This window comes from Sorex araneus, chromosome 1 (assembly GCF_027595985.1).
Source record: "Sorex araneus isolate mSorAra2 chromosome 1, mSorAra2.pri, whole genome shotgun sequence".
Lineage (NCBI taxonomy): Eukaryota > Metazoa > Chordata > Mammalia > Eulipotyphla > Soricidae > Sorex > Sorex araneus.
In genome coordinates, this window is record NC_073302.1 from 326,835,107 (window position 1) to 326,852,164 (window position 17,058).

General features: G+C 35.3%; 1 protein-coding gene across 3 annotated transcripts in view; it reads left to right on the plus strand.

The window, feature by feature from the left end:
* SGCZ (sarcoglycan zeta) overlaps window positions 1-17,058 on the plus strand; it is a 1,018,550-nt gene that overhangs the window by 444,998 nt on the left and 556,494 nt on the right. Inside the window, exon 3 of one of the 3 annotated variants that reach the window (XM_055138572.1) lies at window positions 2,173-2,236. The exons of the other annotated variants lie outside the window; for them this stretch is intronic. Within the exon in view, the coding sequence (XP_054994547.1) occupies window positions 2,222-2,236 (15 nt within the window). The 5' untranslated portion in view covers window positions 2,173-2,221. The remainder of the gene's footprint in view (window positions 1-2,172; window positions 2,237-17,058) is intronic. 3 annotated transcript variants of the gene reach the window in all.

A 17,058-nucleotide genomic window follows, 5' to 3' on the forward strand; every position in this document is an offset into this window, starting at 1 on the left:
CAGCTGTGATCCTTCCAAATTAGCTTTGTTAAATTATATTTCTGTTATAATGTATTTGTTAGTAGTCAGACAAGTGAATTTGAGAATGCATATTTCCCTTATAATAGTTTTATGAGAAGTGTGTATATTTCCATGACGATGATCTTTGGCAATAATTAAAATCCTCACAAATTTGTATTGTTTTTTCTCTATAGAGAAGGAAGTTCTTTATTATATTGTTAACTGACAATACTCATTAATCATTTTTTCAAATAGTGATATATAATAAATTATTCTTTTACATGCCTATAGAGTCTAATGGAATATGTAAAGTTAATTTATGTTTCATTTATTTGGTGAAAGCAACAGAATAAATTAATGAAATCAGTTTTGAGGATAGTATTTATTTGCATGATTGAATATTAAGTCATAAAAACACAAAAGTGCACTCTCCTTATCTTGAGAGCAGGAAAACTCAGAGACAGAAAGATGTTACCTTTGGTGTGTTGTGTACATTGTATACAACTAAGACTGTTGCTAACTTAAAATTCCACTGACATTAGTGATTTCTTAAGGTAATGATTTTTAAAAAATAATTTATATAGTAAATTTTTAAATAAAATTATTTGCCTCATAGACAAGACTTGATAACTGGTTATTTATTTGTGCTAGCAATGGGGCTGTAAGGTAAAATTTTAACTAAAAATAAAATGTTCCTGAAACAGATATGCTTAGATCCTTTTGCATTAACTTACTACTGTGGGTTTAAATACTGCAGTGTCCTTTATCAAGGAGAGCTGCCACACTTCCAAAGCTGTCACAATTGGCTAACTCTGGTCCGATTCATAAGGGATTAATTGGCCATGGGTGCTTGTGAGTTGAAATACTGTCATAGTGGCTGTAGATCTGTCACTTTGATACACAAGGTAATCAAGTTCAGTAATAGACACTCTATGAATGTTAATAGCTTACCTAAGCAAGAAATCATTAGAGTTGTTTATTGCATGTCATATGAAGAGCATAGGCTGGACATTTAGTTAAAGCTCATTTAACATTGTATGGAATAAACTTTCATTCCAGAACTATGTTAAAATGTTGAACATGCTGTGTTTATGTTTTGAGACTTATTACAAAAGAAAATGAAGTCTTAAAAAACAAAGTTGCAGGAGAAATAACCTCAAAATAAAAATTAAAGAAAAAATTTTTGTTTTGCTCTATTTATATAAAGGTACACAAACAAACAAAAAATAATGAGGCAAAAGTATAATTTTAATTTGAACTTGTCTCTAGTTTTTCTTTCTTTCATAACCTAGTTTAGCTAATGTAACAGCCATAATATTTTCTCTTTTTAAAACATAGAATTTTATGCACAACCATATAACATATACTAACACGTGCTTAATAGATTTATGTATGTTTTATGTGATTGTATTTAAATATTTGTGCTTGACAATATGTTGGTCATCAATGTATATTACTGTATCACTGTCATCCTGTTCATCGATTTGCTCGAGCGGGCACAGTAATATCTCCATTGTGAGACCTGTTACTGTTTTTGGCATATTGAATATGCCATGGGTAGCTTGCCAGGCTCTGCCGTGTGGGTGAAATACTCTTGGTAGCTTGCCGGGGTCTCCGTGAGTTGTGGAAGAATTGAACCCCGGTTGGCCTCATGCAATGCAAGTGCCCTACCTGCTGTGCTATTGCTCCAGCCCTATCAATATCTGATCTGTTCAATGTATATATATATGAATATATTTTTCCAGTGGCTGCATAATCAATTCTGCAAAATTGATCTTTAAAATTTCCAAATATTAATCAAAATTAACCCATACTATTATATGATAAGGTTTTAATTTTAAGGCTAGTTATTTAAAATATAATTTTAAAACAATGTGTCACACTAGCAGCATTGAACAATATCTGAGACACTAAATTTTAAAATATAGATATCCATATTTTTGTTGGTGTCCTAGGTTTCTCAGAAGCACCTAAAATTCTTAGCAAACTGCTGTTGTGAATACCTGTCTTTGACTTCTGCCCTTAGTAGTAATTGTTATATGTTAATAAATTATTGGAATAGTAGGTAGAATGTTTGAATTATAAATTGAGTGGACAAGAAGCTGACTTAGCTACAAAATGAATTTAGTATTAACAACTTAGAAGAAAAATATCTGCAATCCTAAATTTCAGGGGAAAGTCTCCGTGAACTGCCAGGCCCATCTAGAGATTTTAAAGCACCATGGATAGCACTCTGGTAAGTACCATTCAGATGGAACTCATTAAAAGGTTTTTACATGTTAATGCACATAAAAGTTACAAACCAGTTAAAAAACTATGTATATTGAATAAAGAAATTAAATATTTTAAACAAAATTTTATGTATATAGGCTTTAAAACAATGAAAAATTTATATAGATCTATCTGTATTGTTATTCAGATATCACAATATCTTTAAAATCCATTCATATTTGAGAAAGGAGGCTATTATCTTTTTTATAGCTGAATAGTATTCTGTGCAAATGGGCACCACTTCTTTACACGTAGAGATGGACAACTATTATATTTACATGTGTTCATTGTTGTAAATGATGCTGTGATGAGCTTGCTGATGGCATATATATCTTTATGAATTAGTGATTTTGGAAAATTGGAAGACATGTCACAAAGTGGAGTATTGGGATCATAAGGTGTTTATAGTGTTTACTTTAAAAACATTTTATTCATTAAATTTTTTATTTGAGTCACAGTGAGATGCATAGTGGCAAGGTTGTTTGTGATTGTGTTTCAGTTATATAATGTTCCAACACCCATCCCTTCACCAGTGTGTATTTCCCACCACCAGTGTCCTCAGTTTCCCTCCCACTTTACCCCCCAGCCTCTATGTCAGAAAGAATCTTCTCCTTCTCCTTCCCTCCCCTTTCCCCTTCTTCTTTATTCTGTCTTCCTTGTTCCTTCTTCCTGCTTCTTCTTCTCCCTCTTCTTCCTCCTTTCCCTGCTCCCTCCTGCTGCTTCCTCCTGCTGCTTCCTCCTTCTTCTTTCCATATTCTTCCTTCTTCTTCTCTTTTTGCTTCCTCTTCTTCCCCTCTTCTTTCTCCCTCTTTCCTTCTTTCTCTTCCTAGTCTTCCTTCCTTTTTTACTTCCTTCTTCCTTCTTTTATACTTCCTGCTCATTTTCTTCTCCTCATCTTCCTCCTCCACTTTATCTTCTTCCTTTTCTCTTTCTCTCTCTCTCTTTCTCTCTCTCTCTCCTTTTGGGCTTTATTATTTGCAAAACAGATACTGAAAGTTATTATGCATATCCTTTTACCTACTTTCAACATTCAGCTCTTGTTCAGATGTTAAGGTTGAAGAGACCTCAAGCAGATCTCTATCGAGGGTGGCGCGAAGGGGGGAATGAGACCGAGGCAACTTTTTCTGTGTGCACGGCTAATGCCCTACCCTCTGTGCTATCACTCCAGTCCCTGGTTTACATTCTTTAGTATGTAGTTGTTGAATTTTCTCAACATCATTCATTATGGAATTTTTTTTTTTACTCCCTCTTGTGTTAATTCTCTTACACTGAATCTGTTTGTCTATTTTATATTTATGCCATTTTGTTTTAAGTACTGTGGCTTTGTAGTATTTGAATTTAGAGAGACCATCACCCTGGTTTGTTATTTTCATCAGGATTGTTTTTGCCATTCAGTGTCCTTTGTATTTAAAAATTGCTTATTTTTTTCTGACAATATTTTGATTAAAAAATTTTTGTGAGGTTCTTAGTTGATATTTCTATAGAATCTGATCAGATTTTCTCCACCAGATTTCCATGAGGTTGCTTTAGCAGGCTATTTCTACACATTTTAATACAAAGGCGATGGTTATTTAGATTTAAATAGTCATAATTTAAGGATCTGGGCTGTTTTTATGTTTTATATTATGAATCTAGAGGAGGTCATAAAGAGGAAGAAGAGATCATGTTCTAGATTTATCTGTATCTTAACTTTAGAATATCAAGAGGTCCTGGCAGTATCCCATAACCATGGTTTCACTTTGGTAGAAAAATGTGCAGTATAGAAAGACAGATTTTAATAACAATGGATGGTGTATTGGATGGTGACATAAGTGTAGATTAAAAAAAAAAACATGTGCTGGAGAGCTAAAACAGGGAGTTTGACACTTGCCTTGTATATGGCCAGTCCCTGTTCTATCTCTAGCATGGCAATGTTTCACCAAGCACCTCTAGGGGTCACAGAAACAGGGAAAGGACCTGAGCATTTCTAGGTATTGCCCCCACCCCCAACAAAAAGAGTTTAATATTTAGCTATCCTTGGGATGATCTGATATTTCAAATAAATATTCTATTATTTTACAAGCATATTCACCAGTTTTTTTAAATAACATATTAATCTGTATACAAGTATTTTTAGGTTTCCATAATTTGTGTGATTTCAAGACAAAATATGTATGTATTCCTTGACTATTTGGAAATATATATTACTTACAGCTTTATTTGTCAATAAATTGATTGTTTTAAATATGACACATCCCTTCTATCAACATTTTCTGATTACCTAGTAGATAGACAAAGAAATAGGATCTGAGAATTAAGAAAATAAATTAAATACATGACCTTTAACTTTGGGACTATTGTATTCTAAATCAAGATATAAATTTAAGGGTCTGGAGATATAATGCAGCAGGTTGGATGCTTCCTTTGTACCCAACTGATCTGGGTTTGATCCCTGAGGGCAGAGCCAAGAATAGTCCCCATACACTATTCGGTGGGGCCCAGTAATGGGGAGAAAGGGGGAAGAAGGGGGAAAGAGAGAGGGAGAGAGAGAAAAAATAGATGAGATTTTGTGTTGAATTGTGGCTATATATAGTTTAATAAATACTGAATTAGAGGCATCAAGTAATGTGGAATAGTGAAACAATGTACAGGGGGTCTAAAATACTGGTTCTTTCACACAAGCAATTTCTGAGAGTTCTCTGTCTGCCAAAATATTGCTGGGCTCTTGATAACTAGTGAAATCTGGCCACTAGAAACTTATTCCTGTAGAAAAAGGTCAAACATCTCTTTATTTTAAAATAAAACAGTTTTTATTTAAAGAAATGTATTTAGAGAAGTGTGAGATGAAATAAAGAGAGAAATATGTTTTAAATAGAGAAAATATGCTTCTCCAGACAGAAAAAAAAACACTAGAGAGAAAAAGAGAAACAAGAAACGTGCTCAAAAAGAATAGGGACTTGAAAATCATCTACTGGCTTTTTGGAGGAGCTAGTATGCAGTTCTCCAAGTTGTTTTAGCCTAGAGTTCTTTTAATACATAAAATTTAATCTGAATTTTGGCACAAGGAGAGTATTGCACTGTTGATCCTTTTATAGTCTTTTTATAACCTTTAGATTATTCTGTATTTAAAGACGTCCACCCTTTTCTGGGTATGGCCTATGTTTCAAAGTTTACACTTCTTAGTAAAATATTTTAGGATTAATAACATAGTCTCCTCTAGACTACACATTTATGCATTTATATGGAAACTAGTCTATTGAGCTAAAGTATGGTTTTAGTGTACTGGAAATAAATTATTTTTTAGATTCTTGTTCTGTTATCTATGTCTTACACACTGAAAAATACCTGTTTCCTGTGTTTATAGAAGGCTAAGTTGCATGACTAATGTGCCCTGTAACACACTCAAAATAGAGTTCAGATCAGTCAGCCCACCTGACAGTTGTACTGAAGGCTAACATAATCACAGAATCTCGTGTACCAAATACAGAAGTTCCGTTCCATTCTATCCATTATTGATCTTCCTTTATATTTCCATGCTTGATATCATACTGCTTACTGATAAATAATTTTTAAGATATTAAAAATTGTAAATGACTTAGAAGTTATGGAGACTATCACAAGCAATTATGAAATTCTTTTCCTTCACATATCCTACTTGTGAGAAAAGTGAGCATTCCCTAGTTTCATGAAAAAAAGCAGCTGACACTTTAAAAAGCCAATTAGTAGAGCAACCTAATTGTTTATTTGGATTTATGTCCCACTAAAGTCAGTTTGTCTGCTGATGTTTTCAATAACAACAAACAGAAGGTGCAGTTTTATGTAAAGATCAATGTTCAGTAGAGATCAACAAAACTGTAGCTGCAAACAAACAGCAAACTGGTGGTGGTGTTTTTTTAATCAGTTTAAACAGCAGTTTGAATTCTATTACACTAAATCCATCCAAAGAGAGATTTAGAAAAAGGATGAGCCAATAGTTTGTACCAGTGAGATAGAAAAAAACATCAACAGGAAATAAATTTAGAAACATTATGAATACACAACATGAATAAAGCATTGAGACATTAGATCTCATTGTCAGGGGAGAAATGATTTGAAAGACCAAATATATGCCTAGCATGTATGAGGTTTCAAATTGGACTTCTTGCCCCTGAGCACTATCTGATGGTCATGAGCACCATCAAGTCTAAGCACTGAAGTCACAGTTCTGTACTATTCAGATAAACAACCTCAGGTCTTGATTTTAAAAAATACACATATTAGAGGCCATAGAGATAGTACAGGGGGAAAGATTTCTTACCTTGCACATGGTTGAATCTAATTAAACGCCATCTGGGCAACACTAGGAGTAATGCCTGAGCACAAGGCCAGGAGCAAAACTATGTATGCACATCCTCAAAAGGATTCATTATGAGCTCCAACCTATTATCAAAGTTTATAAATGCTAGCTCTGTCTACTTCACAACTATAGAAATGTAGCTCAAAGACTATTCAATAATTATTCAAGCAAATATATAATTGATCTTTGTACCAAACAAAAGTAGAGATTCATGTAATGTATATCTGTGAAAAAACAAGTGAATTCTCACATATTTAATAGTGGAAGACATGAATGGAAATTAAACAGTGTTTTTACTTTTTTTATTCTGTCGATTTATTATTTTCAGCTTAGTTCCCTGCCCTGTCCCCCCAGTATGCCTCCTTCCCTGTGCTTTGGAAACAGGAAAATTTTACTTTAGGAGCTAGCACTTAACATGGCACTTAGATACAAATGGATCATAATAAGTTCTAGTCTATGTACTTCAATAGCTATAGTAATTTCTAACAACTCTATCACTTTAGTACTACTTTTAACCATAATATTTCAATTTGCTGTTTTTCAACCTAAAATAAAGGACCTCTTTCTATCTGCTCTCTTCCTACATCCTCTTCTCATTCTCTCTGAGAGGAATCATACAAAAATAAAGCAAAATAAACTGAATATATATATATTTATATATATACTGTACATATACATATGAAATATATATACAGTATATAAATATACACATTTATGTATGTATATATTTTACACATATGTGTAAATATATGAATTATATGTGTATATTTTAAATCATATACATAGATGTATAGATATACATGTGTAACATATATGTGTATATATATATATTTAATCTCCAGTTCTTTCCTTGTCTATAATTCTCACCAATGTGGTCACCAACCATAAAAACATGCCTGGAATTGGTACCATGTTTGCATGAACTGAACAAGAAATAAAACTCATGACAGTTATCACAACTTTTTGATTTTCCAACCAAATTTTTGTATTTTTATCTTACTTTGAGATTTTTTTTCTTAAAATAATATTAACTTGGGACTTTCTAACACAATTATGGTAATATAGTTCATATTTTTTCTTTTAATTTTATAACTTTCTACCATGTCTTTCTCCCTCAATCCATATTCCATACTTTAGTTATTTTGCCACGTTTTACTGGTTTGTGCTATTTTGTTTTACCTGTTTATCAATTTTATGTACTTATATTGCACACAGAAGTGAAGTAATCCAATAGGATCATTTTCTGTCAATGATTCTTTGTTAAATTCTCTTTTATTCCATTAATTTTGTTTCAAGTGAGAAAATCACATCTTTTCTATGGCTTATTAGTATTCTATTATATTATTGCACCAAATTTTCTTTATCAGGTTATATATAGAAGGATACATGGTAGCATATGTAGTTATGTATTGCAAATAATTATGCAATAAATATTGGGTGAACATTGCATTTGTTATGTTGTTTTATGTTCTTCAGACTGATATTTCAAAATGGGATTTCTAGGTATACAGTAATTCCCTTGTTAGGTAATTAAGAAAGCTCTATATTACTTTTCAACATGTAATCTAACTTCCCTCAAACAGTGCCCAACAACTACTTTTCAACATATGTTTTCCAACACTGGTTATTGCTATTTTGTTATCCAAGGCTTTCTTACTCTTAAGGTTTTTTTCTTTTCCTTAGTCCAGGAACTTATTAACATCTTAATACTAGTTATTTTTGTATGGACATAGCAAGGGATACATTGAGGCTTGCAAGGCAGCTCTCCTGGCAACATCTTGCCACAGGCTCAGACCACAGCACTCAGGCCGGATTAATCATTCCTCACCCTAGCAGGGTCCAAATCTAGTATCACTGTTTGGATCATGACAGCATTTGTCCATGATCAAGCTCTTAACTTATAGTTAAGCATTAGGCACTTTGGCCAGGCCCATCTCGATGCCAGGGTAGCACACAACTCACCGCTTGCCCTGGGTCCTTCTTGTCCCACGTCAGGACCGTGCTTTGGGGGTGCTAGGAAGTAAGGGCAGCTGAGGCTTAGGTCAAGAGAACAGATGCCCTGGAGGAAAATATCATGTAGAGTCAAATGACTCCCAGGTTACAAAAGCATAACATTTGTTAAGTCTTCCTGTGTCCATACAAAAAGGACTTGCTCTGAATAAACTATGCAAAGGACTCAAGGAGAAGAGAAAAACATTATTTACAAGTCAACAGAACACTAAGAAAGAAGCTACAAATAAACAAAGAGGAATAGGAGCACTGTAACGGGAGTAACCCAATAAACCTAAACTACTGAGGCTATGTTATCCTACACTATTTGATTGTAAATAATTTTCACAGGTAACTCACTGTAGTTTCAATTAAAATTGTATTGATTATAAGTTCAGGTCTTCTTTTTTTTTTCCTTTTAAATTATTTCTTTTTTAAATTTATTTATTTTTAATTAGTGAATCACCGTGAGGGTAGTTACAGATTTATACACTTTTGTCCTTATGCTTCCCTCATACAAAGTTTGGGAACACATCCCTTCACCAGTGCCCATTCTCCACCACCAGTAAGCCCAGCATCCCTCCCACCCTCCCCAATCCCATCTCCCCCCACCCCACCCTGCCACTGTGGCAGGGCATTCCCTTCTGTTCTCTCTCTCTCTAATTAGCTGTTGAGTTTTGCAATAAAGGTGTTGAGTGGCCACTGTGCTCAGTCTCTAGCCCTCATTCAGCCCGCAACTCCCTTCCCCCGCATGGCCTTCGACTACATTATAGTTGGTGATCCCTTCTCTGAGTTGCCCTTTCCCCAGAATGTGAGATCAGACTCCAAGCCACAGAATCAACCTCCTGGTACTTCTTTCTACAATTCTTGGGTGTTAGTCTCCCACTCTGTTATTCTATATGCCAAAGATTAGTGCAATCTTTCTATGTCTGTATCTCTCTTTCTGACTCATTTCACTTAGCATGAAACTTTTAATGCCGATCCACTTAAATACAAAATTCATGACCTCCTTTTTTCTAACAGCTGCATAGTATTCCATTGTATATGTGTACCAAAGTTTCCTCAACCAGTCATCCATTCTAGGGCATTCGGGTTTTTTCCAGATTCTGGCTATTGTAAACAGTGCTGCGATGAACATACATGTGCAGATGTCATTTCGATTATACTTTTTTGCCTCTCTGGGATATATTCCCAGCAGTGGTATTGCTGGGTCAAATGGGGGTTCAATATCTAATTTTTTGAGAATCATCCATATTGTTTTCCAGAAGGGCTGAACCAGTCGGCATTCCCACCAGCAGTGTAGAAGGGTCCCTTTCTCCCCACATCCTCTCCAACAGCGGTTGCTTTTGTTCTTTTGGATGTGTGCTAGTCTCTGTGGTGTGAGGTGGTATCTCATGGTTGTTTTGATCTGCATCTCTCTGATGATTAGTGATGTAGAGCACTTTTTCATGTGCCTTTTGGCCATTCGTATCTCTTCCTTGGTAAAGTTTCTGTTCATTTCTTCACCCCATTTTTTGATGGGGTTAGATGTTTTCTTCTTGTAGAGTTCAACCAGTGCTTTATATACCATTGATATCAACCCCTTATCTGATGAGTATTGTGTAAATATCCTTTCCCATTCTGTGGATAGTCTTTGGATTCTGGTCACTGTATCTTTTGCAGTGCAGAAGCTTTTTAGTTTAATTTAGTCCCATTTGTTAATCTCTGTTTTTACTAGATTGCTTAGTTCCCTGTCACCTTTGAAGATACCTTTATCTTCAATATCGTGGAGGGTTTTGCCGACCTTGTTTCAATGTACCTTATGGTTTGTGTTCTGATGTTGAGGTCTTTAATCCATTTTGATCTGACTTTTGTGCATGGTGTCAGGTCGAGTTCTAAGCCCATTTTTTTGCATGTGGTTGTCCAGTTGTGCCAGCACCATTTGTTAAAGAGGCTTTCCTTGCTCCACTTCACATCTCTTGCTCCCTTATCAAAGATTAGATGATCATACATTTGGGGTTGTGTGTAGGGATATTCCACCCTGTTCCATTGGTCTGCGACTCTGCCTTTGTTCCAGTACCATGCTGTTTTAATTGTCACTGCTTTGTAGTAAAGTTTGAGGTTGGGGAGGGTGATGCCTCCCATCGTCTTTTTCCCAAGAATCGTTTTAGCTATCCGTGGGCGTTTGTTGTTCCATATGAATTTTAGGATTGCTCAATCCATTTCTTTGAAAAATGTCATTGGTATACTTATAGGGATCGCGTTGAATCAGTATAATGCTTTGGGGAATAATGCCATTTTGACGACATTGATTCTCCCTATCCACGAGCAGGGTATATGTTTCCATTTCCTCATGTCCTCTTTTATTTCATGGAATAGCGTTTTATAGTTTTCTTTGAAGAGGTCTTTTACTTCCTTGGTTAAGCTGATTCCGAGGTACTTGATTTTCTGGGGCACGATTGTGAATGGGATTGCTTTATTCATGTCCCTTTCCTCTGCCTCATTCTTTGTGTATAGGAAGGACATGGATTTTTGGGTATTGATTTTGTAGCCTGCAACATTACTGTATAAGTCTATTGTTTCTAAGAGTTTCTTAGTAGAGGCTTTAGGCTTCTCTAGATATAGTATCATGTCGTCTGCAAATAGTGAGAGTTTGATATCTTCCTTTCCTATCTGGATGCCCTTAATCTCTTTTTCTTGTCTAATAGCTATCGCAAGTACTTCCAATACTATATTATAGAGAAGTGGTGAGAGTGGGCATTCTTGTCTTGTACCTGATCTTAGAGGAAAGGCCCTTAGTTTTTACCGTTGAGGATAATGCTTGCCGTAGGCTTGTGGTAGATGGCTTCGACTATATTGAGGAAAGTTCCTCCAAGTCTACTTAATATACTTTTTGACATTGTTATGTCCTCACTGGACCCTTAATAGGTCTCTTCTCTGCTCAAATTTTTTATGAGGTTTATTACTCTTTGTTTGTTTGGTTTGGGGATTGATTTGCATGAGTTCTTTATATAGAGTACTTTATATACCCTAGATCTTAAAATCTTACCTGATACTTAAAATGTGTAAAATATTCTCCCCTAAAGTAGACTGTCTTTTCATTCTGTTTATATTTTATATTATTGTTTTGCTATAAAAAGTCTTGCCATTTAAAAATGTTCCAATGTTTTATCTTTGTTCTCCTTTTGATTACTTTTTTTAATAGTTTATTTTTAATTAGTGAGTCAACGTGAGGGTACAGTTACAGATTTGTACATTTTTGTGCTCATGTTTCCCCCATACAAAGTTTGATAACCCATCCCTTAACCAGTGCCCATTCTCCACCACCAGTAAACCAAACATCCCTCCCACCTTCCCCAGTCCCATCTCCCCCCACCCCACACTGCCACTATGGCAGGGTATTCCCTTTTGTTCTCTCTCTCTGATTAGGTGTTGTGGTTTGCAATAAAGGTGTTTAGTGGCCGTTGTGTTCAGTCTCTAGTCTATATTCAACCCGCATCACCCTTCCCCCACAAGACCTCCAACCACATTTTACTTGGTGTTCCCTTCTCTGAGTTGTACAGAATGAGAGGCAAACCTCCAAGCCATGGAGACAGCCTCCTGGTACTTATTTCTACTATTCTTGGGTGTTAGTCTTATAGTCTATTATTCTATATTCCACAGATGTGTGCAAACTTTCTATGTCTGTCTCTCTCCTGACTCATTTCACTTAGCATGATACTTTCCATGCTGATCCACTTGTATGCAAATGTCATGACTTCATTTTTTTCTAACAGCTGCATAGTATTCCATTGTATAGATGTACCAGAGTTTCTTCAACCAGTCATCTGTTCTAGGGCACTCGGGTTTTTTCCAGATTCTGACTATTGTAAACAGTGCTGCGATGAACATAGAAGTGCAGATGTCATTTCGACTATACTTTTTGGCTTTTCTGGGATATATTCCCAGCAGTGGTATTGCTGGGTCAAATGGGAGCTCAACCTCTAGTTTTTTGAGAATCGTCCATATTGCTTTCCAAAAGGGCTGAACTAGTCGGCATTCCCACCAGCAGTGTAGAAGGGTCCCTTTCTCCCCACATCCTCTCCAACAGTGGTTGCTTTTGTTCTTTTGGATGTGTGCTAGTCTCTGTGGTGTGAGGTGGTATCTCATGGTTGTCTTGATCTGCATCTCTCTGATGATTAGTGATGCAGAGCACTTTTTCATGTGCCTTTTGGCCATTCGTATCTCTTCCTTGGGAAAGTTTCTGTTCATTTCTTCGCCCCATTTTTTGATGTTTTCTTCTTGTAGAGCTCAACCAATGCTTTATATACCATTGATATCAACCCCTTATCTGATGAGTATTGTGTAAATATCCTTTCCCATTCTGTGGATAGTCTTTGTATTCTGGTCACTGTATCTTTTGCAGTGCAGAAGCTTTTTAGTTTAATGTAGTCCCATTTGTTGATCTCTGTTTTTACTAGATTGCTTAGTTCCGTGCCACCTTTGAAGATACCTTTATCTTCAATATCGCGGAGGGTTTTGCCGACCTTTCTTCAATGTACCTTTTGGTTTGTGTTCTGATGTTGAGGTCTTTAATCCATTTTGATCTGACTTTTGTGCATGGTGTCAGGTTGAGTTCTAAACCAATTTTTTTGCATGTGGTTGTCCAGTTGTGCCAGCACCATTTGTTAAAGAGGCTTTCCTTGCTCTATTTCACATCTCTTGCTCCTTTATCAAACATTAGAAGATCATACATTTGAGGTTGTGTGTGGGGATATTCCACCCTGTTCCATTGGTCTGCAGCTCTGCCTTTGTTCCAATACCATGCTGTTTTAATTGTTACTGCTTTGTACTAGAGTTTAAGATTGGGGAGGGTGATGCCTCCCATCATCTTTTTCCCAAGAATTGTTTTAGCTATCCGTGGGCGTTTATTGTTCCATATAAATTTCAGGATTGCTTGATCCGTTTCTTTGAAGAATGCCATGGGTATCCCTATAGGGATCGCGTTAAATAATTGACCTGTACAGTAAAGTCGCAGGCTATAAAATCAATACCCAAAAATCCATGGCCTTCCTATATGCAAACAATGAGACAGAGGAAAGGGACATGAAAAAAGCAATCTCGATCACAATTGTGCCCCAGAAAATCAAATACCTTGGAATTAGCTTAACTAAAGAAGTAAAGGACCTCTACAAAGAAAACTATAAAACGCCACTCCATGAAATAAAAGAGGACATGAGGAAATGGAAACATATCCCCTGCTCATGGATAGGGAGAATAAACATTGTCAAAATGGCAATACTCCTTTTGATTACTTTTGGGTTTGAGTTACTCAATACATATCTAACATGTTTTTGGTAACTTTACTTCAAAAGCAATAAATAATACACAGAGGTAAGGAGTTTGCCTTGCACGCTGCTGACCCGGGTTCGGTTCCTCTGCCCCTCTTAGAGAGCCCAGCCAGTTACTGAGAGTATCTTGCCCCCAAGGCAGAGCCTGGCACGCTATCCATGGGATAATTTATATGCTAAAAAGATTAACAAGTCTCCCGATGGAGATGTTACTGGTGCCCACTCAAGCAAATGAATAATATATAATCATTATTGTTTGAAATGTATAATTATACAGAATGGCGTTATAAAATTTAGTGAACGTCATGAAAAAATTAGATTGAAGAGAAATGGAATTCAGTTGAGGAAATATGATGACTGTAACTGCAAATGAAATAATTTGTGTAGAACCATTAATATCAATTTCTCCATATACTAGGACTACATGAGAATAGTCTTAGAGTAATATAAGTTTCAGGAGATCTATAAGTTTATTTCTCTAACTCTTTAATAAAATTTAGATTTTGGTTTTAACTACCTCTTTTTTCTTTAATGTATCAAAGATATAAATCATGGATGAAATGCCAGGCAGTCATACTAAGCAGAAATTTGTCTCTGAAATCCAATAATGAACCGTATTAACAAATCATTTTTAAATGTTTTTTCTTTGTTAAATGTTTGAATGAAAATTGTAAATGAGATAGCGTCTTCCAATTTTGCTTTAGAGATTAAGCTAGAGTTTTTTAAAGAACTGTTTATATGTAAGTGCACTGTAGTTTTTTCTATGCCTTTCAGTTGCAAAGTAACACAGGAGCTTATTGCAATAAATACTTATTCCATTGCAACCAGGCAGAATTGTTTACCTTGTTCTATTCAGAACAAGAATCCGAAGATTTTTTTTCCTTTGCAAGACAGAAAGATAAAGTTCAGTGAATGACTCCTTTTTGCTTTGCTATATTGGTTTATAAAAATAAAAACAAAATGGTAGATTGCTTCAAGTACTCCATTAACTATAGCTGACTTAAGAAGATACTCTATACTTTTATTACTCCAATCATGAAATATTCCATTATATCCAGGACAATAATTTATTTTAAAGGGAAAATCTTATCTTGAGACTTACCAGAAGTGAGAAAATGTCAATATTTATGTTGCTAAGGAACACTTGAAAATATTTCTCCTTAAATGCTAGTGTGAAATCTCTCTAATAGTCAACAGACAGTTTTTTTAACTTGTTTTTATTTTGTTTGTAATAACAACTGACTAGAGATGAAAGGGATTTCCATTAAAATATATATATTCTCAAAATAAGTGACATTACATATAAATTTGGACACAGAGGGTTGTAGTGCTAGTGGTTTTGCTGAGAGTTTTTACATGAAGTTGGAGGAGTTCATAAAACCAAACTTTTAAGTAAAAGAGAATAAAATTCAGTGGCTTTGAAATAAATTGATGAATAGAAGATGGTAATGGGAGAAAGCTAGAGTAAGTTAGCAGATATAAACTGAATGGATAACTTCTAAAATTGGTGGCAGCTGGCTTAGAAAGGAAAATTGTCCAATGACACAATGATAGTTTTCAAAATATGAAAATGCCTTGATTGCTGACAGGAGCAAACATTGTATAGTAAATTAAGATGGAAAAGATATTTCAATAAAAAAACAGAAAATGGAATAATTCAACTGAAATTTTCCTTAAAATTATGAATGGTATTTTAAACCATCATCATTGAGGTATCAGGGTTGAAAATACTGTTAATCACAGTGTTATTCATAATAACAAGTGCAAACATTATTTGAACATCAGACCCATCACCTGAAAGCCCACTGCCCTCCCCCAGAGTCCCAAGAATATCTCCAATGCTCCTAGCCCCACCATGTAAACTCAGATAGACAAACTCTTGAGTTCCAGTGACAGATCATTTATTGTTCTCTTACTAATTTTCTTTATTGCCCACAAGAAAGGGAAGAGATATCTACTCTGTGTGTGTATCTGCGTGCATGTATGTACATATTTGTGTGTTTGTATGTATGTATGTATGCAAATGTGAAGATAGTTTTGGAAGGTATGACTAAGGAAATTAAAAATAGGGTTTACTTTGAAAGACACCTACAAGTTTAAATAATATTAAGTCTTAGGTTTATGGACATACTAATTAATTAAGAAAAGAAGAACTTTAAAGATGCAGTTTAATCTGTAGAAGAGGACATGCATTTAGATCCCAAGAGAAGAAAATCCAGCTTATTGGAGTTTAAATGTAAAAACATTTAAAGGTGCATAAAACTAGAATGTTCTGAAGAAGTATATTTTAGTTGTTATTCAGAATTTTGGTTCTGTTACTGTGTGTGTACGTGTGTCTGTGTGTCTTTGTGCATGTATGTGTGTCTGTGTCTTCCTTTGTTCTCCTTCATATGCTCTCTTTACTCTTCACTGTTGCTCCAATGATTATAGCAGATTGCTGAAAATAATCCCACTGTATTCTAAAATCTTTTCAAATTTGAATGCTTGGGCCACAAATCAGAACAATTCCCTCTTCTCAGGCAAGCATATACCCTTAGTATCTCAGGTTATTTAACTAGCCCAAACTGCACCGCTTCTTGTAAACTGGAAAAGGGTAGGAAGGTAGTCAGGGGCTAACAAATATTCAACACACATAATATCTTGTGTGTTATTAGGGAAATTGATAGAGCATTATAGATCCTAATATGTCTCAAGTGCAGATATCATCGGGGATTTTATATCCTTTGGATTAATATGTTGGGCTCTATAATAATGAGACTGTTATGTTTAATATTAATTCAAAAAGTAGCTCTACTTTTTTTACCCTAATATAAATGTTGCATAAGATTTCACTAGTCAGTAGACTTAATCAATGTTTGTACTAATTAATTGTTATACTGCTTCAATTCTTTTAAAAACACGACAGATACTTTCAAATGTCACCATCATTTTTTTCTTATATAAAATACAAGCTATTGGCGCATATGCTGCCTGAGTCCATGTGCTGCTTGTGCCCACGTGGCCAAGAACATGTGGTGCCCAAGTACATGTGTCGCCCGCATCTCTCCCCTTGAGATGTGTACTTTCATGCTTTCGTGTCCAGTGCTAGAATGTGTGTAGAGCTCTCTCCATCCTCGGAGGAGCCTGCATTCTTTCTTGAGCATGTTACTCCTGTTTTTTTCTTTTCCACTTATC